General features: G+C 41.1%; 1 protein-coding gene across 5 annotated transcripts; it reads left to right on the plus strand.

Annotated features, from left to right (window-relative positions):
• The first annotated feature begins 452 nt into the window (after positions 1-452).
• On the plus strand, positions 453-26,929 carry LOC112553898 (tubulin polyglutamylase complex subunit 2-like). 5 transcript variants are annotated; one of them, XM_025221388.1, is made up of 8 exons: positions 453-471; positions 15,627-15,794; positions 16,016-16,150; positions 17,242-17,352; positions 19,443-19,612; positions 23,837-23,979; positions 24,251-24,346; positions 26,849-26,929. In XM_025221388.1, exons 2-8 carry the CDS (start codon positions 15,749-15,751, stop codon positions 26,922-26,924), a joined length of 777 nt encoding a protein of 258 aa, XP_025077173.1. In that variant the 5' UTR covers positions 453-471; positions 15,627-15,748; the 3' UTR covers positions 26,925-26,929. The 5 variants fall into 5 exon arrangements, with proteins under 5 accessions (XP_025077173.1, XP_025077170.1, XP_025077169.1 ...); XM_025221385.1 differs by lacking the exon at positions 453-471 and adding an exon at positions 12,797-12,963 and having other exon boundaries at positions 23,840-23,979; XM_025221384.1 differs by lacking the exon at positions 453-471 and adding an exon at positions 12,798-12,963.
• The last annotated feature ends 435 nt before the right edge of the window (positions 26,930-27,364 follow it).

The raw sequence follows: 27,364 nt of genomic DNA on the forward strand, positions 1-27,364 counted from the left end.
AAAGAACGCGACCCTGACAAAATCGGAAAAAAGCGTGGGCGGACGAGTACCAAGTCTCACTCACTAGGGGGTAACGAGGGCCGGACAAAGAGAACGCTTTTATTCCGGCGTGGGTTAGAGTTCTCTTTTCCTGACAATAAGTCAGCTTTCGGGGCGTAAATGGTCCGATTATTACTGCGGATCACATCACTCTGCTGCTTCGTCGACTCATACGTACAAAGGAATCAGGTTATTTTTTAATTTATTTCCTTTTAGCTTTTTTGTGATAGTTGCTTCTGTAAATGGGACCGACACAATTCTGCCTCACTACTGATTTCACTAAGGCGCAGACATGTCAGTCTGCATAATCATTTGTGACAGCATGTTTTGCTTTGGTGTTTTCAAAAAATAAAATATTTCTTAATGACATTTGCTTCATCTCTTACAGGTCATACGGCGTTGTAGTTATGTTCTAGGTTCTGTTGAAAGACGGTAAGTCATTTTTTTCAGTCATTTTTGTGGTAACCTTGTAATGCCGTTCATACATCTCTCTCCCCCACTCCCACACACACACACACACGCACACGCACGCACCTACACGTCTGTACATATGTACAACTTTGACTACTCTAAATATGTTAAGCGATTAAAAAATATAATTACTTCTAAATTTATCGTGACTTTCCTCATGCAGATTGCCGGTTTCTTTTATCGCTAATATCAACAAAGTTTAAATATTATTTTTTTCTCTTCACGGCATGTGTTTGTTTATTTATATTAGTTAATCGAGTCAGAGAGACTATATGCAATGTCTACAAAATGGCCCAAATTATAAATTCAAAAAATTAGTATGGTTATGTGCGACATGTTTAACTAATGCAAACGACAAGCATCAATTGAATAACTCTGCTACACTTTGAAATATATTTATCCTTTCTGACATTGAGTACAATATACACAACGGAGAGTAATGTAACCGGCTCAAAAGTGACTGCTTTCCATCTTTTACCTCTTTTTTCATCTCCTTTCTTCGATTACCAGTGATTTTTGTCGATTTTGATGTCTCCTGTTCATTTGTTCTTTCGTTTTGCTGCTTACTTCTGTTTGCATTATGTCTGAGCCTGTTTGTTGTTGTCGCCAAGCAGTCATTACAGCTATGTCTGTGCTATCTTCTCTAATTCCTTGCAAAATGTTACAGTTTCTCATCTCCGAACCATTTGATTTATTTTCTTGCTACATTTTATATTTGGGATTTACGTTCTGTCGACAGCGTGGACTAAAACCTCTGGTCTCTTGTGTACTTTTTGGCACATTGACAATGACTGACAATGACCAAGTTCATTAATCCCAATGGAATATTTATACACAGGAAACATGCTCAGTTACAAAAATATAAAGATAACAAGTGCTAATTACAAAATAAGTATAAGGTTTGCATCATACGAGACTTAAAAAATTTTATAAGATAACTTGGATACTGCTATAAAATATTGATGTGACATCTCTACCAGCAATCTGTATCTGAACATACATGGACAACCACGTGTCTAATTGTCTTCCCCGCCGTTTGTACGTGCATTAAATCTTGCGCTGGGCGTCTTGAGCTGTGCACACTGTAGTTAATTACTCTGTGCCTAATGAGATTAGTGCCTTTCGAATAGTTCGACTAGCAATCTGTAGACTCAGCCTCACTGAGACTGTCCAACCTTACTGTGTGTTGTTGTTTTTTTTGTTTTGTTTTGTTTTTTTGTTTGTTGTTTTTTTTGTTTTTGTTTTTTTCGGGGGGGGGGGTCGTCTATGCCAGTGATGGCCAAACTTTTTCGGCCTGCGGGCCATATCCATTTCGGACAGCCGTGTCGCGGGCCACTTCACCGCAAAAATACAAAAAAAAAAAAAAAAAATAGAGCAGATACCATTTTTATTAGAACAAAGTTGTACTTACCATTAATTATGTACTAATTAGTGGGATCTTTGAAGTTGTTTTCCCGAAACCAACTTCTGAATGTCCGGCTGCATGAAGAGACACCAAGTCGGAGCACTGAATCGAAATGTTCGTCCATCGAAAAAAAAGATTGAGAGACGCCCCTACGTAGGGATAAATACTTCTTCTTCCCTTTTTTCGGGTTTTTATTACTAACATGCCGATTTCCTGCACTGTGGGCAGAAGTTTCGCGGGCCGGATGGCACCGCATTGCGGGCCGAATATGGCCCGCGGGCCGTAGGTTGGGCATCCCTGGTCTATGCAGTATTGTTGTAGCATGCTTTCTGTGCGCTTTTTATGTCTCTGTATTTTTTTATGTGATTGGTCAGTATTTGAAGATCGTGCTATTTATTCTGAATTCTTATTTTGATTAATTTTTTGTTTACACATTGAGTCTACTCTGCAGTTGAGAAATATCCTATTTTTTGTTGTTGTTGTTGTTGTTGTTGTTGTTGTTGTTGTTGTTGTTGTTGTTACACATACGTAAACAGTGTCTTTGTCACAAAGTCTTCAAATTCTTGAGTCAGAATAATTACTTGTGGATATCAGGTGTACAAAGTAGATGCTATCAATATTAATAAACAAAATAAACACATCAAGTCGGAACTGACTCCAAACAATGGCAGTTGAGCTTTTTAAAGACCCCGTCAAACAACAGTCAAAAATAAGACGAAGACCTGAGAGCATTAGTGAAACTGCTGTCGAAGTTGATTGTTCTGAAAGAAACAAAACACAAATAAAACAAACAAACAAATTAAAGAAAGACTGAAAAACAAAATAAATGAAAGAAAATTATACATATAAAACAAAAAAGTCAAAATGATCAAGAAACTTGTAATTTTTGTTTTGTTTTTGAGGGAAAGGGTTTACAGGAAGAGATATCCTGCCATTAGCTTCTGGGTTGAGAGAAGGAAAGTTCTTCCATCTCGAGGTAACTTAATTTGTTTTGATTTGTTTTGATCTCGATTCTTGTCTTGCAAGCAAATAAAGTTTTATTTTGTTTTGGTTTAGGTTGTTCATCTCATCATCCGATGCTTTATACATATATACTGTTTTACTAGTGGTTATATTGGTACGATTACCTGACATTCGAAACGTGAATTTTGAAGTTACACTATATAGTTTTGGGAAATATATTGTTCTAGTAAATCAGACTATTAGCGACTATATGACTATTAGACATAAATAAGAAATGCTGTACTAAATGGACAATTAGGGTTTCCACTGTCATCCCAGTTGAGCCGAAACTTAAATTTTACGAGTGCATCTCGTTGTATGAGCGCAAAAGAAAGATTGTAACACTACAGATTTCAGTAAGTTGTAGGAGTTTATTTTTCAACCTGGGTCAAAAAGTCCACCAATCTTAATTTCAATTCTTTAAATCCAATTTCAGAAGGATAGAGAGAGAAAAATAAATAATTACCTTTTTTTTTTTTTTGGTCAGAGAGCGTTATTCTTGCTGTAACTGTCGTTTCTGTAAATAACACTACTTCAGTCTTACAGTATTTAATATAGGTACTAACATATTTTAAACTGTAGTGATCAGCAAAAAGTAAATATTACACGATAATTTGCGTACGTTTGAAAACGTACGTGTGAAAGCACCTATCTTGATTATAATGTTTCAGTTTTATGGATTTCATTAGCATCAATATAATCGCTATTTTTAACGAATGTAAAATCTTTGCTGATGCCTGCAATCAGATATTTTATGTATGAGAAATGCACTATCCATCTGCTTCTGCATAGAGATTTTTAAGAGGCTAAGTTTTTGCCTTCTGGTCATCATACATTGACGAAACGTCTGTGACCGAATACATTCAGATGAAAATGAGCCTTTCCTTACAATAATGAAACAACTCTAACGAGATTTTAATATTCTTCAGATCTGTCTTTTGCCAGCTCGATAAGCGACGTCCATTGACTATGCTGTTTGAAAATCGATTTATTCTTCCTTGTGAAGTCGTAAATTCATGTAGATTTTACAAGTATACGAGTATTACGGCGTACACAAACAAGAAAAAAATGCGTTAACAGATGAGCAAAGTACACAAAGACCCCGAAGATTGGTGGAGGTTAGGTAAAAAGAAAGAGGTGGAAAACTAGCAATGGAAGAGGACCTACTAATGAGAAATATCTAGCTCAAGCGTAAAGGGGGTTTAACGGTAGCGGCACAGTTTGCAATATTTTGGGGAGTGTCAAATTAGCGGAAAATAATGGCAAAGTTTATTTGAATGCCAATCCTTCTATCACTTCCTCTTTAAATGAGGTAATCAAAAAGGAAATTAAAAAGTAGAGGAAATTCATGAATTAGGAAAAAAAGTGTGCTACTTTGTGTCATCGATTTTTCGTGAAACGTAAACTATCCTTGATGTCAAGAGAAGGAAAAAAAAAAGGTAAAAATTTTCAGAAGTTAAATCGAAGAACAAATCGATGATTTTCATGTACATCGTCATACCCTAATATCATTTTATGGACAGAAGCATTCTCAGCAGCCAACATTTAAATAGCGTCTTTCTTTTTCCTTCTTTTTCTTCATCTTCCACCCACCCACTCCCAACACTCGGCTTTTCAGGGGTGGGAGAGGGTTGGATGAGAACAACGGCGTCTTTCCTTTGAAAGGCAAACCCAGCGTGACACATACTCTGCAAGCAATGTATGGGGTTCAAACAATCTTGTTGACCTATGATGAATATTGAGGAACCATTAAGTTTAGCGGCTTTGACCACGTCAATATCTAGGACACATTATTTTCCGTTGCAATCGCTTCACCTCACAAACGTAACACTAAAATAAAATTAAAAGGTACAGAAGCGTCCAGATCTTAGATTTCGCTGAAGGGTATGATTGATCAAATCAATCAAATCAAATCAAATCAGACTTTATTGTCCGTCGAGGAGACCCAGGACAGAAATTTTTCTTCGCTCACAGGGGCAGGCATACATGCTCATACAGACATTTAACACACAGTTAGGAGTAAAGATACAAGTAGTTTGGATCTCTGTCAAATGGTAATGAAATTCCAATACTTTAAATTTCTGTGTATATATTAAATAAATGAGTTGGCATTGCAGATGGCAACGAAATGTCCGAACTCCATTTTCTTCATCCTCCTAGTACTAGTTTCTATGTCAAGGCTGTACGTGTTGAATGTACTGACTGGGATGACTTTTAGAAGCATGTCCTAATCTGGACGACTTAGTAAACATTGATGTACCATAAGTGTTATGTTCTGGATGATATCAGTTCCAGATTATCAAACTCGCAGAAGCAGCTACTCGGACTCACTGGGGCACACGTAGGTACGCATGCACATACGCCTGTAATCAGCAAAAATAGTTTACAAAGTAACTATTTGGATTGTAAGTCGAGAGTTCACTTTTTGCCTGCTTATTGTAAGATAATAGCTTTCATGGGATTTTTCGACCATTCATTCTTCCTCCCTTTCTTTAAGTAGATTTGACCTTGCACTAGCACAAGTTTCATAGCTGGCAAAGATTGAAACGGACGGTTCGACTGTCTAGGTCGCTGACGTCACGCTTCCGAAGTTTTTCCCTTCGCTGTGACGTTTAAAAAAAAAAAAACCAGCAACCGGGAGCTATGGCAACCTGCATGTACAGTACTTATTAGCTGTTGGCAAGCACGGTAGCTGTCACTGCGGACTGTCTGGGCCGTCTGTCCCCGCCTGACGACTCGACCGAAGGGTGAGACAGTGCGGCAGCCGCGCGATTATGATCAAGCGTACCTATGAGTCGTTGACAGTTACACCAGTCAGCTGCCACTGGCGATTCGCGCCATCGCTACTGGCACCAGCACCGTGTCGCAACAATATTTATCATCGCCGTCGTTATCAGCATTACCGTCAGCAACCATAGAAAATTTATAGTTTGGGCTATTCATGGAGAGGTCGGGGGAGACCATGAAACTGCTCAAAGTACATCGGCTCTTCGTCCTTCCCTGGTGTGCTGGCAAGTCGCCGGGTTCACGCAACTCGACTTGTAAGGAACGTGCAGCTGCATATATTTATAGGCACTTGCAGCTGCGAGTATTTATAGGTGCACTCAGGTGTAGTTATGTAAGCGTAGGAAAAAGCATCTTCACGTACTGGTAGCATCAGCCAGTTACTTTCAAGTGATTGATGGAAGAACAGTAATTTGCATCTAAACGTAGTTTGCAAATATGGCAGAAATACGAGTGAATCCAAAGTAAAAATAGGCAATAATCGCAAAATACTGATAGGAGCATTTAGTAATTTACAAGCACGTGTCTTCTTCTTCTTGTTCCCATTCGCCCCAAGTGGAGCATAGGGCCGCAACCACACCCCGCCATCGGACCTGTTTCAGGGCGTCCTTTTCCAGTTGGCACCATGTCATGCCAGCTGTCTCCGCCTCTCTGTGGACTGATCTCCTCCACGTCTGTCTGCGTCTCCCAACCCTGCGCCTCCCCTGTGGGTTCCAGCCCAGAGCTTGTCCTGTTAAATTGTCAGCTGGCTTTCATAAGGTGTGACCAATCCAGCCCCACCCGCCTCCTGATGTCTTGGGTGGCAAGCTTTTGGTTGGTTCTCTCCCACAGGTCTGTATTGGACATCTTCTCTGGCTATCTGATGTTGAGGATGTGGTGTAAACATCTGTTGACGAATGTTTGTATCTTGTTAGTGATGGTGTTTGTCATTTGCAATGTCTCAGATCCATACAGTACAACTGCCTTTACATTTGTGTTAAAGATCCGGATCTTGGTGTGTAAACATAAAGCCTTGGAGTTCCAGATAGGTCATATGGTGTGGAATGCAAGTCTGGCCTTGTTTATTCGGCTTCTTACATCTTCATCTGTACCTCCATCTTTGCTGACTATGCTGCCAAGGTAGGCGAAACGGTCAGACTGTAATTTATTCCACATGTAGTTGTAGTGGGGTGTCATGAACCAGCCTGGTTCAAGGCCAGAAAACAGGGTCGAACTAGTAATGGAAACATTAAAAAGGGGCAGTTGGTACCCTTGGGGCGTTACCAGGCTGTGAGTGGACAATAGGGGTGAGGACTCCCTTTGTGGTAGCTGAGCCTGGGAATCGAGGCCGCTTACGAAAGGGGGGCCGCAGTCACCACTTCACAGGTATGGGTGTTAATTGAAAGACCAGTACACTCGGCCATGAGAACAGAATTTGTTTTCATTGGCACCAACTGGACACCGGTGCTGAATGAGAGAACTATACTGAGTGTCGCGACAGTCGGAGGTTTATATGGCCGACCGTGAGAAAGAGGAGCGGTAGATAGGTCATAGATACCCGAGTATAGCGCGGTGGGAGGTAGTCACTTTAGTTAAAGATCAGTAGTGTCAGGACAAGTTCGATGTAGTTCAGAGGGGCCACGTGCTCCAGCAGTATATATGCTAGGACAGAGCGGTAGTCGGTGTCTTTTCCCAAACACACTAGCAGGGACTACCGTCTCTGAGTGTCGCATCAGCTGTAGGCAGCAAGTCCTGTTGCTGTGTTACTGTATGTTCCACGTGGACGTATCGCGCTACTTGCTGGCACTTACAGTCTGGAACCGTGAGAATGAGAAAGGGGTCTCCGTCCTCGCAGACGTCAAGAAGGGGAATACACCATCAGAACCGGCAACAGCAACTCTGCCACCCGTTGCCTGGGGCAACCGTCGGGAGTAGTGATTACTGTTCCTGTGTATCTCTGGGGTCTTGCTCGTCTGGAGCCGGTGCCGACCACTGTCGCCTGAAATCGTCACCGCATCTGCGTCCGTTGCCTGGGGCAACCAGACGAGCAGCAATGCCAGTGAGCTAGGGACAGTGCGTCAGGAAACTCACTTCTAGCGTCGTCGCCATCGTCGTTGCTGGGGGCAACGGTGTGTGACTTGTGATCTCAGCCAGTATTGACAGTAGTGTGCCAAGGCAATTCTGTGGCTGTCCACTACTGGTTGTCTAGGGGCAGTCTGTCGTGAAGACGCTGCCGTGTAAGAACTGTCCAAGACTGGTGAAGTGTACGGGTAATGTTTGTCGGACGCGGATTCAGAGTGCTAGAAGGAAAGTGTATTTTGTTTCTTTGCATTGTTTAATTTTACTCCTGCGGTCTGGTCGCAGATACGCTGTACCGGTAAGTAGAACGAACCGTTACCGTAACTCGTTCATTCCGCGTGCCATTTACTTCTTTAATTCCACTAGCTGTGATGATGTGTCAGCCTGAGGTGACCTTGTGCGGGGTGCCCACTGAACCTCCTGTTGCTGTGTTACTGTATGAGTTGGTGTGTGTGCACATGTGTGTGTGTGTCGCCAGAATCTATTCCCTTTAATCTCCTACATAATCTTCCCTCTAGTGTGCTGGCGTTGCATCAGACCTGTAATTGCCCTTGCGGATTAATAAAGTTGTATTGTATTGTATTGTATTGTATTCTACATGACCTGATGATAGTTCATGTATTTAGAGACCAATATCGCGTCTCGTATGATTCAACCTTAATTTTCTTGTAATTATAATTTGTTTGTTGTACAACTGTCTTGTCGGTTGTGTTTGCGCACGCGGGTGAGTGTGACTGTTAGTCTGTACGCGTGCGGACGTGCGAACGGGTGGGTGAGTGGGTGTGAGGGCGAAAGTCGGGTGGAGCGAGCCAGCTGAAGTAACCCCTTTCCCCTCGGGCGAGTTAGGCCCATCCTCCCCCCCCCCGCCTCGTTCGTCACATGGGGTTTCTTGCTTGTTGTTGACCCGCATTACCTCGGTCTTCTTGATGTTGACGGTCAGGCCAGTCATCGCTGCTTCTTCTGTGAGCTGAGTGAGCTTTGTGTGAGCTTTGTTGAGCATTTTGTTGCTTGTGGGACAACAGGCTGATGTCATCTGCAAAATCGAGATCCTCAAGTTGCCTGGCGAAGGTCCACGGAAAGCCCGTGTTGCTGTTAGAATGTTAGGTGTTGTTTTCCTCATGATCCAGTCTATGACGATCAGGAAGATTGTCGGTGAGAGCATACAACCTTGCCTCACTCCAGTCCTCACTGCAAAGGGGTCAGTCAGCTTTCCGTTGTGGATCCCCTGGCATGTCGAGTCCTCATGCAGCTGTTGGATGATGGCAATGAACTTTGGTGGAAATCCATAGTGCTGCATCAGTTTCCAGATGGTTTCCCTATCTACGGAGTCAAAGGCCTTCTCAAAATCCACAAGAGTTATGTATAGTGGCGACTGCCATTCGATGGACTGTTGGATAATATTTCGAAGTGTAGCGATTTGGTCTGTGCATGATTTTCCCTGCCGAAAGCCTGCCGTTTCTCCAGGATGATTCTGGTCAGCTCCTTGCTAGAAATGGACAACAGCGTAATCCCACGCCAATTGCTGCACTGTGTCAGGACGCCTTTTTTTGAGTAACTTTACTAGGTAGTCAAGCTTTCAGTCTGCTGGAGCTTGCTCCTGTTCCCAAATTTTCTGCAGCAGGGGATGTAGCATCTCTGCTGCGGCTGTTGGGTCTGCCTTGAGTGCCTTTGCAGGAATGCCATCTGGGCCTGCTGCCTTGCCATAATTCAGGGACTTGATGGCTTTGATGATTTCTGCCTTGGTTGTTAGGTTGGTGTTTACTTGGAGCTGTTCGGCAGCTGGGGCAATGTCCAAAGTGGTTGTTACGGTGGTCGGTTAAGTATCTCATCAAAATGTTCCACCCAGCGTGATCTTTGTTCTGCATCCCCGGTAATGATGCTGCCATTCTTATTCTTTATTGGTCTGAAAGCATTGGTGTTTTTCCTTCCTGACAAAATTCTTGTAATTTCGTATAGTCTCTTTGTGTTATTTTGCCCAACTGCTTGTTCTGCTTCTGCCATCTTGTGTGCGAACTGTCTCTTGTCGTCTCTTGCACTCTTCTTCACTTCTCTGTTTATCTACCAGTATTTTGCTCTGAGCTCTTCTTTTTCCTGCTGGTCTTGACATTGGTTGCTCTTCTGCTTCAGCTCTTTCCTTTCCTCTATCTTTTGCCAGGTCCTTAAAGTCAGCTATTCCTTGTACTGTTTTCCCTTTTTTCCAGAACGTGAGTGCAGGCAGTCTTCCTTTTGTCTCTTGTAATCCTCTCCAGTGGTTGGCCACTGTTTCTTCCAGGAGCCCCTTCAGTGTAGCAAACCTGTTTTTTTAACTTCGCAGATGAACTCTTCTTGCTTTCTACGGTCTATAAGAAACTGCACGTTGAATTTGTGGTGTGGTCTGTCTGATGAGTCATGGAAAGACCTCAGCTTTATCTTCATGGTTGCCACAAGCAGGTGGTGGTCTGTGGCTGCATCTGCACCTCGCTTTACTCTGACATCCAGCAGATTCGTTCTAACCTGGAGATTAATGGTGATGTGATCGATCTGATTTTCTGTATGTCTATCTGGTGAAGTCCAGGTGGTCTTGTGAATGGTTTTGTGTGGAAAAATTGTGTCTCTGACTACAAGGTCATTGAACAAGCAAAGGTCTGTGAGCAGCTCACCATTTTCATTGCAGTTGCCCACACCATGCTTTCCCATTATGTTTCATTTGTCTGTGTTGTCATTTCCAACTTTGGCATTCATGTCGCCCATTATGATCTTCGGGTCTCGTTTTGGAGTACGATCAACCAGCGCTTGTAGCGAGTTGTAAAAATCTTCTTTTTGCTCTTCTTTAGCGGTAGGTGCATAGCACTGGATGATGGTGATCTTTCTTCCTTTGGAGTTGAACCTTGCTGATATGAGTCGTGGGGAAACTGGCTCTCATGCTATTAGTGCTCTTGCAGCCTCTGGTGTCATCAGTACTGCTACTACTTGTGTGTGTTCATGGTCAGGGTCTTCATGTCCAGAGCAGATTATAGTCTCCCCTGACGAAAGTCTGGTTTGACCGTTGCCATTCCACCTTGTCTCGCACATGCCAAGGAGTTTGATGTTATAGTTCTTCATTTCATGTGCTACCTGAGCTGATTTATCTCTCTAGTATAGGGTTCTGATGTTCCAGGTCCCTATCCTGGCTTTGGCCTTGGCCGTGAGAAGATGGGTCAGCGAGCTGGCTTCCCGAGGGCTTTCACCAGCACGCGTTTCCAAAGAGGGATCTTCCCGTCCAGGTTCTAGTTGTGCAGTTAATGTGTTTGTGGTTTCTGTAGCGCTTTATTTTTTTTTTTTTTTACAGGGTGGGGTTGCTAGCCCCACGCCCAACCTTCCTCCTTTATCCGGGACTTGGGACCGGCAGGTTACCCGAGTGGTTTCCAGGTGGAGTTAAGAACGGACAGTAATTTGTACTAATTTGTTGTAACAGCGTTAGGTGGTAATTTCAGGTACTCGCTTCACTGGTCCAGTAGCTCTCCGGTATCCTTTACGCACTAATTACTGCCTATCACCATATCAACGACAACTATTTAGTTTTATTTTTGTTTATCGTTTAGTTAATATCCGCCACCTACCCACTATTGAATGCTTTAAACGTGCACTGAAAACACCTTTTCGGTAAACATTACTCCTAACAAACTTTCCCATGATGCTAGTCCTTTTTCACACCCTTCCTTTTGCAATGTTATTCTCAGCTCTTGTTCTTGTTATTTGGTTCCTCTGTGTTTTTCTGTATTTGATTTTATTCCTCGTTTAGTACGCTTGTTTATTCTTTTATAGCTCACATGTTATTTGTTTTCCTGTCCCTCGTATGCTGTCCATCATGCTCCTTAGGAGTGTGAGTATGCTCTTAACAAATTTTGCATTAATTATAATTATTGACTTCATTAGACTATGATTTCTTACATTTTTTGTGCATAAAAGTTTTACAAATATTACTAACTAGCTTTATAGCTTGGTGCTTTCGAATGTGCCTATACAATACCTCCATCCTTCAAACTCCCTCACCCTTCTTCGCCCTCTCCACCTCCTCCATGCCAGCCTTGCTCGATCGTCTCAGATCCGCATCGCTTTCTGATCCCACGCACGGTAAGAAAAAAAAAAATCACTTTCTCCGTTTTCTGATCAAAGTTTTCATTTGAATGTCAGGCTTCGTTGTTAATGCAAATAAACATGTCACCCAGGTCTAAGCAATTTAAATACTGTCCTGCAGGCTTTTACTCACACTAATCGGAGTTTCATTGTGTCTTCATCAACAATTCAGAACAGAGATTCCGCCGGGGGGGGGGGCGATAGTATTTACAATTCATCCCAAGGACGATGAGCAGAATATATAATAAAACTTAGTATGCTATAAATTCTATCAGAACTGTCACATTGTATGCATGACAGTTAAAGTGAGTTTTAAATTTTCCACTTGAAGTCGCTGCATGGTGATTGTTTCAAGTTTTAACACAAACTTACTCGTCAGAAGTGATCATATGGTGTTTGGAGCTATGGGAAAAGAATCAAGAAATTGTTAGCATAGGCTGTGACAGAACTTTCGCTTAGTTTTGGTTAAATTTATGAGAAAGCTATTATCGCGAGAGAAATTAGGCCAAACACAACATTGTTTTTTCATGAACGTTTTCTTATCTTGTTTGAAAACAATCTTATTAGACACAAGCAGTTTTTATTACGTTTGTCTGTCAAATCAATATTGATGAACAAAATAAAACTGCCGCATCAAGCCCTAGATAGATGTACATATAATAGTAAAGAATAAAAACGCTTTTGATGGCTTTATTGACTCGATATTTTCCTTGCGCGCGCATGTGCATGAGAGAGATAAAGAGATGCAGTGTTTCGGGAAATAAATGTGCCCCTTTGGTAGAAGTATAGTGGAGAGAGAGAGAGATAAGATAATAAAATACTTGTCTAACCAAACGTCTCGCAAGCTTGTTATGTACGTTCTGTGACCAAACACATATCGGTCTGACGTAGCAACTTGTCAACAGATACCAAACAGGCGAAGCAAGTTACCTCCTCTTAGGTAAATCTTTTATTTTGAAAATATGAGTAGTAGTCGTTGCTGAGAACGCGGCTTTTGTCTGCATGAGGAATGAAATTATAGCAGAATACAAAAATGACCTGTGAATTTGAGTATCACCGAACAAAATCCTTGCTGTTACATCTTCACATGGGAATTATTAAACACCTGGGTAAGCTGTTTTATACATATTTCGTGCGCTACTCCTAATCTAGGTTTAGCTGTTACAATTCTGTTAGAAGTGATATAACACTTTATTTATCCCTTAGAGCAATTTGGGTCAGTTCGCTAAGAAAATACAAAATAATTACCACAACATATTCATATTCGTCAAACAGACTCATACATTTATGGTTCACACAGCTTCATTCATTTTATTGTGTGAGAGATTTATTTTTGTTCTGTTTCACATCTTGTGGATAGTTAATTTCTTTCTTATGAACTATAATTTACTTAGAACATATTACCAACCTTATTGATTCTGAAGAACTCATAAGCTTTTTCATCTCTACACATCCCACAACAAATCATGATTTGATATAATGGAACATATATTACAAAAGAAGATGCACATTCCAACTAAAACCGTGCCATGTTTGGTAAGGACAATGTTTGAAAATGTTTTCCAAGTTGGTCAGGGAAAAGCTTTGCGCTACATCCGAACTGTTGTGTTGTAGCATAAGCAAGTGAAGGGTGAAGTGCACATCCATTCAAAATGTGTTAAAAAAAAAGATCAAAATGAGAAACTTGTTCAAAAAGTGAAGTGGTGGCATTAACATTGATTGCTATGTAAGGTCTTTGAGCAGATTGGCCTGCTGTACCTGATGGTTACCTGTCACCTTTCTGACTCTTTCCAGTTTGTCTATCAGGCAAAGAGATCCTATAACTTATGTGAGGGTCCTGTTCATGGACTTTAGCTCTGCGTTCAATTCAATTACTCCTTGCAAACTCTGTTTATAGATGACTATACTTCCCATGATCCCTCAGTTGTCACCATGAAGGTTTCTAGTAGTGCTACTGTTATAGGACTCACCTCAAATGACAACATACAGCATGCTTGGAGAAGGCCAGTTGGCTCGTTGGCTGGTGCTTAGCTTATGGTCTTCTACTTAATTTTTTTTTGGAGGCTGAAGAAAAGGTCATTGACTTCTGCAGGAGAAAAGCATCATTTACACTGCCTTTAACAGGTGATAAAAAGTGGATTCATTGAAGTTTTTAGACACTGTTTTCTCAAGCAATCAACATTTCTTCTGCAGTTAATGTCAACAGTGCCTCATTCTTCAGCAGTTGTACTATCATTTAATGCACTCTGATTTTCTCCATTATTGTTTAATTCAGTGGCACAAACAGCAAGGATAGAGTCAAGTTCAGGCACATTGTTAAATGTGTGTCCAGGACTGCCTGCTGCACATTTTCTTCTGTTATCTTCAGCTGTGATGTGCACTTAGTCAAGAAAAACCAGGAATGTCATCAGTGGTCCATCTTACCAAACCCCTTCCATCAGACAGGCATTTCAGAGCACTGCCAGTCAGCTACTGTTTTGCACTTTAAAATATGATGATTCTTTTGTAATTTTTTTTTACACTTTGGTTGTCATTACATTTCAGTGTGAATTAACTTGGAGGCATTTTCAACATCTGCTTTATGTCAATCCCTTCTGTATGAAAATTGTCTACCAATGTACCAAAGAAAGCTTTAGCTCAGCATGTTGACCAAGGGTCTTAACATCATTGGTCATTAAAGATCACCTGGTGATCATTCCCTTCCTGTTAACAGGCAGCAGAGAGTACTTGTCAATGACACTTTTTCTGACTCCATCACAATGTGCACCAGCTCATCCCAAGGCAGAGTTTTATCCCTGCTTTTCATATCCTTTATACTAACAGGTGTCACAGTAACCACAATGGACAACATCAAGTCAAAGTTCTCAATGACACTGCATTAATCTCTCTGCTAGCAGATGCCCATGGTGTAGGCTTGGATGAATTTATTGCCTGGTGTGATCACAATTTCTTAAACTTTTAATGTCAGTTAAACCAAAGAGGTTGTCTTTAATTTCCATCAGAATTCTCCACAATGTCTCATAACTGTCATCCATGATGAGGAAGTGGACACTATTAACACATTTAAGTACCTGAGCATTATTTTCAACAAGAGTGATATTAACATGGGATATTAACATGGGATATTAACACTCAAGCTATCGGGAAAAAGGTTCAACAGCATCTCTTGCTTCTCTGGAAGCTTGTCTTTCTCATTCTTCATCTATTTTGTAACTCTCATACAGAAAGCATGTTGTTCTTCTCCTTCATCTGTTTTTATAAAAATTTACCAGGGAAGGACAAGAGTAACAAATCATGTATACACCTGCTCAAAAGTTATTGGGATGGCCCATAGTGACCTTCAGACTTTGTGTAACAGGCAGACATTTTCAAAAATGTCTGCTATTCTTTATGATGATAACCATGTCTTATGGGAGAGTTTCATCAACTTCCATCAGGCCTCTGGTTCTGTGTGCCTTCATGCAGAACCAACAGATTAAGGCTGTCCTTAGTGAGGACTTTACTCACTTTTGTTTTAATATGCTTGATTTATATCCAAACATGTCATATCATTCACTCTCACTCACAAACATGCACATGTTTGCACAGAACAACAGGTCATTTAATAGGGTTTTAGTTTACCACAGTCCATAAAAATATAACGTCTGGAACAAACTGACAGCAGACTGTTAAGTGTAAGCAAACTTGAAGGATCAAGACAGCTGTAGATGATTGATCACACTAAAGATCTATATTCTGCACAAAATATGTTTATATATATCCTTTGCTACAGACAGCAAGCCTGGAGTGCACAAGATAGAGAGTAACGAGAAGCCTCCTGCAGAAAGACCAGCTATCATCGCCTGGGAACAACGAAATACCACTTTCCTTCCTGAAGACCTGAAAAATTTTTTCATGACATCTGATGGCTTTAACATGAACTGGAGCGTTGTGATGGAAAGTGAGCAAAAGTTTTTATTTCTTTCAAATGTTGCCATAGGATATGTGCATCATGCAGGGTTATAAATGATAGATTGTTTTCAGTTATTTCTTCTTGCTTTAAGGTTACATTTTGTGTTTATTTAAATGCTCATAAAACTATGTATGTGTATAGTTTATAAACAAAATGTTTTAGAAGAATGCTGATATTGACCAATGGATTTAAAATAAATTTATCTGCAGCTGGTACTGTGCCCGTGGGAAGATTACATGTAAATGGAATTGGGCAGTTACAGCGTCTTGATCTTAACTCAGATGCAGTTTCCAGCACCACACCAAATGTCAGCATCCTTGACCCTGACTCTGATGATGACACAGGTGTAGTATGCCCTCCCTTTCTTTATTTCGTCTTGACCAGACAAAGAACATTGAATACAGGATTCCCTAAATGACTGATTGTCATCGTCATTATCATCCACACCACCACCACAGGGACACAACAGTTAGTGATTAGCACTCGTACATGACTTAGACTTGTGTCTTTGGTGTGGATTTGGAAGAGAACGTATCTCTGAATCAAAATTGTACTCCCAGGGGAATGAGGGAAAAGGAAGTGCAGAGACAAAACTCCTAAGTTAACTTACATAGCACCATATCTCAGCCTTATGGGCAAGCTCATGGTGAGCTTTACACACACAGCATAACATGCAAATGTGTTGTCTGTTGAATGCCATATGAGAGTAAATATATGCAGCCAGAAGTTCCTCCTAGCTTGCGCTATTCATTTGAAAAACTAATATAGGCTTGCACACCACAGTTCCAGTCATAGAATGGATCTCATAGGTAGAAGTCTGCTTTTTGTGCTGCTCATAGGGTTGCCTGCAACATACCTCTTTGGAAAACCATAGTGAGTTCACAAGCCATCAGAAGGGAAGCATTGCAAATTCAGTGATATAATACTTTCAAGACATTTAACTGTTTGTCATTCTTCATGAGTCACAAATCCAAACACTCATATATCATTTTAGTCTTGTGCACTATAAATTGTCAAAACACTGCTATAATCTTCTGCAGAAAATGATATAATGGAAGATAGATTTCTTCTGCTTTTATGTAAGAGCACCAATCAAATTCAACTGATCACAGTAAACAAATACTATTAGTAAGCAGTTCCATGATGACAATAATCAACTTCACTAATTTCAGTGGGAAATTATACTCAGGAAGTGTGCTCAGATACAAAAATAAACAAAACAATGATCAAAATAAGTGCTAGTTATAAGATGAGGATGAGGACAAGATAAGGATAAGTTTGTGCAACATAGAAAACTATTATAACAAAATACTACACTTAAATTGTTAACCAGATTTGGATTCATGGGTGGATTTGGAGCATAGTGCTAGGTTTATTGGCCAGCTGTGTTGAATCTCTCATATAGCTCTAAAACTTTAGATGACCTTCTTTTCAGATAATCCAAGCAAACCAAAGTTTTCAGGTGGTTTCCGCATTTTTGAGTTGGATCCTTGTAACGGATATGGAAAGGTGTGCATGGTGTACAGAGACTCAAAACCAACCACAGGTGAGTATTCAAGGTCACACAGGTCAGCCACAGGTGAGTATCTAAGGTCATACAGGACATAGTCTACATGCAAGAGGAAGATCACCAATGAAGGTAGGCGCTCAAGACAACAAGACAGGCTTTCAGTCTAAGAGTCAGCATAAAGAAGTTGAGAACATTAAGAGCCATCATCTTCAGTAATAGGGTCTTCAGCTGTTTATGTATTATTTATGAGGTTGAGGTAATTGTGTATAGACTTTCCTTTTTAAAGTACTCATTGCAAAAATTTGGGGGAAGTGTATGCTTAGAAAGATTTATCTATCCACCTGTACCATTGAATTGAACCAGTGTCCCTTTAAAACAAATCTACATTCCCAGAAAGTGTACAGTATCTGTGTGATTCAAATAATCCAGGTAGTACTCACTTGACTACTTCATGGTAGGCAACATGGCACATATTTTCTTTTGACAGAGCTGTTTCAGATTTTAAAAAAATAAAATATTAAACATTTACTGGAAGAAATATATTTTTTGTCAAGATCTTCGATAATTTTTTCATTATCAATTTTAGTGGCATCAAAACATGGACTTCAGGATAGAATAATAATAAAAAGATTTATACAAATGAACTGATGCATGAATCATTATTTAAATAAGACAGTAAAATTCATGTAACATATTTCGTCATCCTCCTGTTCTCTGCATACTCATTTTATGCACTCTATGCTGCACACCACCATGCATTTTCACAAAGCACTGGTATATACAGTCACTAGCAAGTTATCTTCTTCTTAAGACAGTTAATCTGTTTCTCTAACACATAATATTCACTGAGTAGATTAAAGATTATGTTCCATAGTCTCAATTTCTTCTGACCTGCAGAATTTTAGAAAAGTATTACATTTGCCTAAGGTAGGGGGAGACAATCCTGTTCCATAGGTTAAATGGTTTGGATTTCAAAGTTGTTGATGTGATAAGTGTATTCTGCCTTGATGATTCAGACTCAGATTCACAATCATGTAAAATAGACTCTGTAGGGATAGGTACGAAATTTTCAGAAGCACATTTCTCGCATTCTTAACATCCGATGGCCTGAGAAGATCTCCAATACCGCCCTGTTGGAGAGAACCAACCAAAACCCTGCCAGCCTAGACATCAAGAAGCGAAAGTGGGGCTGGATTGGCCACACCCTACGAAAGCCAGCCGACAATATAACGCGACAAGCTCTGGGCTGGAACCCACAGGGGAGGCGCAAGGTTGGGAGACCCAGACAGACGTGGAGACGATCAGTCCAGAGAGAGGCAGAGACAGCTGGCATGACATGGTCCCAACTAGAAAGGGATGCCCAGGACCGGGTCCGATGGCGGCGTGTGGTTGCGGCCCTATGCTCCACATGGGGCGAATAGGAACGAAGAAGAAGAAGAAGAAGAAGACATTTCTCTTGGTACTCTCTCAGTCTTTGGTATCAATATCTAACAAGCTGCAGCACTATCCACCTTATAAAACTTCCTATTTTAAGTTCTTTGTTGAAGAACTTTAAAGTACTCTTTATACTGTAGCCATTAATGTAATCTGAGGTGATTGGTCGTAGGATAACAGAAATAACTCTGTAAGAATACGATGCTAAGAATACTTCACTAAGCTAATTAAGTGGTTGTAACCATTAAACTACTTTGTCCTAGAAAGCAGTGAAATAATAAAAGTCTTTAAAAAGGCAAAAGTATCTGTGTAAAGTATCAAGCTAATTCATATAGCTAAACATTCTATGTGAGTGCTCTAGCCAGCATCAATATTAATACAAATGTGACATCAATTGCTTGCAAAGCAGTAGAAATTAGCAAACATCTAACTATAGAATTCAGACTTTGCTTTCATTCAACTTTACTTATTCTCTCGTCTGTCTCTCTCTCTCTCACACACTCTCTCTCTAATATCAAGAATTGCAAAAAATCAGATGATATATGTCTCATTTTTGTACTATATTCTATCATCTTACAGAGTTATTTCTGTTATTATCTAACCAATCACCATTCTAAGCAGCATCATAGAAGTATTCCAGGTGTTGATGTATTTCAAGTGTTCTGAGGTACTATTAATCTATGATCATTCAGTTTTAATTGCAGGAGAAATGACCAGCGAGATTTGGTTTCTGGACCGTGCTCTGGGATGGCATTATCTGGCTGCAACTTTCACAGACTATTTTCGCCTCATGATCATGCATCTTGGACTTCCACACTGGCAGTATGCCTTCACAGACTTTGGTGTACCACCACAATCTAAGGTGTGTGCATAAACCAACAACATGAATAACTGTTGATAATAAGTCTGTCTTAAGAGCATGGTGAAAAATTAGCAACTTTTCTTTTTTAATAAGAAGTTAGAATTTAGCCTCTGGTACCATTTAAAGTATGAGAAGAAAAAAAAATTTAGAAGTAAATTTGCTTGCCTGATTTAACTGTAAAGCAAAAATGTTGGAACCTATCACAAGTAAATGACAACCATTTGCACTAAAAAATCACCTTTAATCTAACCTGAAGAGTAAAGGTTAAATCAAATCAAAATCAAATCAAATCAGACTTTATTGTCTGTCAAGGAGACCCAAGACAGAAATTTTTCTTTTGCTCACAAGGGCAGGCATACATACTCATACAGACATTTAACACAGACAGCTGGGAGTAAAGATACAATGTTGTTTGTTAGAAAGGGAGCGCACATTCAACAAGGTGATGGCTGATAATGGATGCAGCACCCTTCAGACTGTGTTTGATTCCTCCTGAGTCCTTGTGCCTTTGTTTAGGATGGTGATGGCTGCTGGCACAAAGGACCTCTGGTAGGCAGCTTTCCGTACACGTGGCACTTTATAGTGCCTGCCTGAGGACAACAGCTGGAAGTTGGGATGGAGAGGGTGCGTTAGGTCTGAAATGATGTTATGTGCCATCTTTCTGACTGCATGAAGGTACAAGTCAAAAAGTGGCAGCTGTGATATACCAATAATTTTATTTGCCTGGTGGATGACTCCTGCCATCCTTGCCTTGTCTTTGACGAGGAGGTTACCATACCAGGCAGCAATGTTAAATGAGAGGATGCTCTCAACAAGAGTCAGAGTCTCAATCACCCCAGAGCTGACGTTGAAGCTGCGGAGTCTCCTTAGAAGGTACAGCCGTTACTGGGCATTTTTGTTCACTTGGTTCACGTGATCACTAAAGAAGAGCTTCCCGTTGATCACTGTACCAAGGTACCTGAACACAGCAGCCCTCTGCACCTGTTGTCCCTTGATTTGTATTAGTGGGGAGAGAGGAGTTGTGCCATCTCTTCCTTCGTATACTCTTCCAAAGGCCATCTCCACCGTTTTTTCAACGTCCAGCTCCAGAAAGCTGCGGTCAAACCACTCCTCCAGTTCCCCTACGCAGGCCAGATACTGTGACAGGGACTGCTCGTCTTTCAGGCAGCCCACAAGGGCCATGTCATCTGCATATTTCACAAGTTTGAGAATAGCACTGTTAATAGTAATCTCATTGATATATACAGAGAACAGGATGGGGAAAAGCACACATCCCTGAGGGGTACCCGTGTTGAGGATCTGCTCATCTGACAGAATCATTCATCCACTGACAGATTTACTCCTTCAGACGAGCTGCTGGACCCTACAATACCTGTCGGTGGAACTCTGAGACCCACCCGCTGTGGTCGATCCTTTAGGAATGATCTGATCCATAGAACTAGGCCGGTGTTTACATCCAGATCTAGTAGGCGCTTTACAAGGTGTGGCTAGACTGTGTTGAAGGCGCTGGAAAAATCCATGAACAGGACCCGAACGTAGGTGCCAGAAGTGTCCAAGTGTTGTAGGATAGCATTTAAAAGCGTGAGAGTTGCATCAGACACACCCCTACGTGGCTTGTAGGCAAACTGCAAACGATCCAGGTGATTAGCCACGGTGGGGATTAACAATCTTCCCACAACCCTCTCCAAACACTTGGCCACAACAGACGTGAGAGCCACAGGTCGAAAGTCTTTCAAGTTTGTAGCATGAGGCTTCTTTGTCACTGGTATTATTGTTGATGTTCGCCACACGCGGGGGACACTATGAGAGTCAAGGGAGAGCTGGAAAAGTCTGGTAAAAACACTACTTAGTTGACTAGCACACTCTTTTCCTTGCCTCTCACGTGGTCAGGTCCAGGGGCTTTGCGTGGATTCACATGAGAGAGAATTCTGACATCTCCCTCACAGATTGTGACAGTGGCTGCCGACAGTGAAGAACAGATATCTTCTGCTTCATTGCTGAAGTCTCTCACATCAAACTGCGCCTAGAAGGTGTTGAGCTCATTAACAAATGTCACCGGGTCATCACACTTAACTCTTTGTCTGTTGTGATCTACCCATCATGGTGTTCAGGCCCCTCCATGCTTCCCTTGCGTTGCCCTCACTTAGTTGCTTTTCTACCTTCTTTCTGTATTCCACTCTAGATGTTTTTGCCTTTGCCCTGAACTCCTTCTCCTTTTCTTTCACTTTCTTTGTCTCCCTGCATAAAGGTTATCTTCTTTTCATTGAGACAGTGTTTCAGTTCTTTACCCAGCCATGGTTTGTTATTCGGATAGCTGCAGATCTGCTTGGTAGGGATGACAGACTCTTCACGGAAGGTGATGTAAGAGGTGATTGTGTCTGCCAGACAGTCCAGGTTGGCTCCACAGGTAGTGAAGAACAAATCCCAGTCAGTGGCCTCGAAGCAGTCTCTGAGCAGCTCAGTTGCTTCAATTGTCCAAGTCCTAATACATAACATAGTGTTGGTGGCTTTTCACGTTTAAGGAGTTGTCTGTATGTGGATAGCAGATGAACAATGTTGTGGTCCGATCTGCCCAGCGGCGGCCGGCACTTTGAAACGCAAGCGGCCGGCACATTACCGAAACACCTGTTCTAGCATCCTGTCGAGGCGGGCGGGACACGTGACGTACAGATGGAGACAGGGGAGCAGCTTACTGACATCACAGCGGTTGAAGTCACCGAGCAAAAATACAGGCTGATCAACTGATCTTGTCGCTCGATTATGTGTCTGCAATGTGCTCAGCTGCGAGGTTAAAGTCTGGGCCGGGCACATAGACTAGGACCACAGTGATTTGGCCGAATTCACGAGGTAAATAATGCAGCCTGAAGGACACTGGCAGTATCTCATAATGGGGGGTACTAGTCTGTTCTCGTACTGTGTAGTTCGTGGCCCATTTCTCATTTGCAATTTGCAAGCATACACAAGCCTCCTCCTACATGCTTATTTGTCACTTGTGTATTCCTGTCAAATCGAATCGTTGTGTATCCTACTATAGTTCGAACAGAACAGTGAAACAGAAGAGGTCACAACGTCGGCAATCCCCATCAAATTTAATGAGCGTAGAGAGTTCATCCTGTTTGTTGTGAATGGAACGCACATTCGACAGGGTGATGGCTGGTAGTGGATGTCGGCACCCTCTTCTCTTCAGTCTGTGTCTGATCCTCTCAGTTTCTTTTTTACTGTTCCTGCCCTTTGTCGGAATGCCACTGGAAAGCAAATCAAAGTCCTGTGTGGCCTTCTGCCGCAGCGATAGCAGAAAGTTCCGACTGTAAATCAGCATGACTACATTGCCATTCTAACTGATCGAAGTTTGAGTCTCCCGTACAGGCACACGTACGCACAGATTACACTGCTCATATCACAGTGTGGCAGATCTATCTGTGATCCAGCTATGGGTTGGGATTGAAAAGATCTACTTGGTAGGGGTGACACTCATTCACTGAAGGAAGGTGATTACAGAAATATGTCCCTTCTACCCCAATTTATTTTTTAAAATTTTTCCTCTTTTTTTGCATGTGGCATAATTTGTTTCTTTTGCCCTATTCAGAAATGCCATTAAAAGCCTAACAAAATAATTTGATCTCTTTTGGTAATTTGTAAGTTGTGGCTTCAAAAACAGAAGGGATTCATTTGCTGGGATTGTTGGCAATAGCATCAACAGTATCCCATTTAAAAATACATTTTGCCCTCAGAGACTTTTAAAAGCTATGATATTTTCTGATTATTATTTCATGGATATATGTCATTCAGATTATGGTAAATACAGCAAAAAGTTTCTTGGTCCTTCAATTTTAAAAGGTTTTTGCTTCTGAACTTTCCACTGTTTGTGGCCTTTGCCCTAAATATCTTTCTGAACTCACATCTATACTTCCACACTGCTGCTTCATCTTCTGACACCAGCATTCTTCAAGTCCCATTATCTAAGATAAGGACATATGGACAGAGGTTGTTTTTTTCTACCCAGCTTAATCAACTTGCCACATATCATCTACCAGCCTATGTTGCTCAGGCTTTTTGACTTAATGAATTGCTCTGAGCATATCTTTTGCAAAAGTACTTTATAAATATTAAATATTATTATCAAAGTTTCTTTGTTTCTTGTTGTGCATGAAAGAATCTGTAAATCCTGAAAAAAGTCTGAGAACTAGTAAATTTGATTTCTTAATATTTTGTCTCCCATTGTAGCAGTGGTTTCATCTGTATGCTCAAGTCCGCTTTGAAATTGATCTGCATTGTATTGCTGATGTGAAAGCTGCCACCACTGTAAATGCTGCATCAAAGACATTGTTTGATCCTTCCAAAGTTTTCAAGGGCAAGAATGAAAAGAAGTGAGTAGTCAGTCAACATCAAACGACCATACTTGAAAGATTGAGGCCTGATGAAGTGTTTGGTCACTGCCCATTAACACATAAGGGGTCATCATTACATAATTGATTTAGCCCTGACTTGACGTGTTTGGTCACTGCCCACTATCATAGTAAGGTGAATCCTGGAGTTCAATGTAATCCTATCAGGTGCTGTGATCTCAATGGCTAAAATATGTTATTCTGTGACATTCTCCACTTAAAGACAAGATCCATGTTTTTTTTTTTCTTTCAGGAAAGTGACAGGTACAGGACAAAGTGGATCAGTTCAAAATGCAAACACCAGCAGCACCCACAACAGATCTAAAAAGCCACCGGTTTCTTCTGCTAGGTGTGTACAGGCAGATCTAGTTTAAAATCTTAGAAAAACTCTAGTTTTTCTTTTGCTGCTTTTTTTTGTATGGTTCAGAGTTAAAGGCATTATTTGTCTTCCATTATAACAAAAGTTAAATCAGAATTGTTTGTTGTAACATCCAGTCAGTGCCTATTGAATTAGCATAGTGTTTTTCAGGCAACTACATCAAGAGGACAGTGCTATGTATTTTTTCTGTGGAACACACTCCAAACTGGAATGCATATTTTATGTGTTAATATATCTATCTATTCCTCTTTGTGCATCAGGTTGCACATAAGGCCTCAACCGATGTCGATCGGCTGAAACCCGCTCTAGGTGACCCCATCCAACCCTTTCCTTTCATCTCCCTTTCCACTGTACTTCTCCAAGTTTCCTTTGCGCGGCCTCGTTTTCTTTGGCCGTCTGGAGTCCATCGTAGGGCGACTCTGGAGAGGTCTGCTGTCTGCAGGCGGAGCACATGTCCAATCCATCGTCAACGCCTTTGTTGAACCTGTGTGGTAATGGGCTCGGATAGTTCTTTGGTGGAGTTCTTCGTTGGTGATGGTATTTGGCCAAAAGATGTTAAGTATGTGCCTGAGGCATCTGTTTTGAAAGACGTCAAGCCTGTAACTGATGGTTTTGGTCATCTTCCATGATTCTGATCCGTAAAGGAGGGTGCTGATCACATTTGACTTGAAGATTCTCAGCTTGATCTTCTGACTGATGTTTTTTGCCTTCCATGTGCTTCTGACAATTTGGACCCAAGATAGGTGAAACAGTAAACTTCCTCAATCTCTTCTCCATTTAGTTTGGTGCTGTCTTGGACTCCGGCGCTCACTCTCATACTTTTCGTTTTTTTCGCTGACCTTCAAGCCAAGGTTTCCAGCTGATTCTGAGAAGGCATTTGTTTTTTTTTCCCTGCATTTCTTGGTGTCGGTATGACAACAGGGCAAAGTCATCAACAAAGTCCAAGTCTTCGAGTGCTGTTGTTGCTGTCATAGTCATGGTCCATCTGATCCCTCTCCTCTCATTATTGGTGGAAGTCTTCATGCTCCAGTCCATGGCCGGGATGAAGAGGAACGGTGACAGAATGCAGTCCTGCTTCACCCCAGTACTGACTTTGAAGGGGTCTGTGAGCTCTGTGTCACAGACAATCTGGGATTTGAAAGCGCTGTACAGCATTGCAACAACCTGAACAAGTTTTGCAGAGATTCCGTAATGCTTCAGGATCTTCCATAAGGACTCGCGGTGGATGCTGTCTAAAACCTCCTCCAGGTCGATGAAATTGATGTACAGCTGTGTGTTCCACTCGCTGCTCTGCTTCAGAATCTGTCACAGAATGAAGATGTGTTCAGAGTAGGATCGCCCAGGGCGAAATCCTGCTTGCTGTGGTCGGAGGTTTTTCTCAAAGGTTGCCGTCAGTCTTGACAAAACAATCTTGCTGAAGACCTTACTGGTGAGGGAAAGACGTGTTATAACCCTCCAATTATTGCAGTCTCCAAGATCTCCTTTCTTGAGTAACTTGAAGATGAGCCCTGTCTTCCACGCATCAGGGAGCTGTCCTGATTCCCAAACTTGCCTGAAGATTTCAGTCAGCATGGGAGCTGTCACATTCACATGTGTTCCTATAAAATCTGATAAAATGTTCTAAAATTAACATTTAAAAATACAAACAAACAAAAAAACACTTGTCATGGAACTCTTTGAAAGTAGTACATTTGCTGAAAGATGAAAAGTGACCAAAGATGTGTCAATCCCCAGACCAGTAAAAATAGCAACACCTTCATGTCATTATAAAGTATGTTATGTCTTCCCTCCAAAATAAAATGTAATTAAGAAGCAAAATCGATAAATAAAAAGCAAAATTAAAAAGAACACATCTAAATAAGACATGAATATTCTCAGCAAAAAGAAAATGATAAGGAGTATTTTGGACAGGACCTACAATATGCTTTGGCATGGTGTTTTGTTTTTTTTAATTCTAAACGGAGTGAGATCAAACAGTTAACATCAGACAAGACACAAACACTCACTAACATTTGACAGTTGTGGAGATAAAGTGCACCTCACTATGTATTCTTAGAAAGTTACCTGAGCAGGCAAGAAAGGGAAGAATTTTATAACAGCAGCTCTTCAAATTATAAACACACTTTAAGTATATAATACATTAAGTATGAAAATTTTTCTAAAACCTGTTCCAACAAAGGAAATTTGACACCATAGGATGTGGTTACACTGCAAATGGCGATAAGCTATCCCAGTTACATTATAATACCTTATAGGAAAAGATTTGGAAGGGGTTAAGAAAAAAGTATAATAAATACTAAAAAAAATTGTACGTGTACTATAATATAAAATAAAGCTCAGATTAATTTGAACTTGGAAGAAGTGTATCCTAAGGGTAACAATAATGAATCAGGCATGGACCAGCAAGGTTTCTGTGCACATAGTGTCTTAATATCAAGAAGTGGCTTGAGAAGATTGCATCTGTTATTTCAGATCGGCCAGTTCCTTGGGGGCAAAACCCTTGTCATCCTCGTCCTCTACACAATCTTTAATAAAGAGCAGCCGCTGACAGTATGCCCTCTGTCTGAGACAGTTGTTCAGATTGGAATGAGTGCTGAGTGGATGTTTATGTTCATTTCAGTGCCAGCAACTAGGGCTATTTCACGGAAAGGAGAAAGACCTATGGAGTCAGAAGAAAGGAAGGATAAAACTGAAGTATAAGAGGGTAATGTTTGATCAGAAAAAGAATATAGATGAAAGGGCCAGGTAAGGCAGATAAAGGAAAAGCATTAAAAAGAGGGGTGAGCCAGATTAGTCACCTAGCCAGAGAGAGGCTGAGTGTTCACCTCCGGCACGAGAAGCTAGGCCCACGGGGGCAAGTGCTGAGTGGAATGAGAACTTATTGACTGGTAATAGTTTTTATTGTAGGAAAGACAAAGTTTTACAAATTTAAAAAGAGCCTGCTCCTAACCCGACAAAGTGCATGGCAGAAACTGATCATTGCTGACC

This window comes from Pomacea canaliculata, linkage group LG13 (assembly GCF_003073045.1).
Source record: "Pomacea canaliculata isolate SZHN2017 linkage group LG13, ASM307304v1, whole genome shotgun sequence".
Classification (NCBI taxonomy): Eukaryota; Metazoa; Mollusca; class Gastropoda; order Architaenioglossa; family Ampullariidae; genus Pomacea; species Pomacea canaliculata.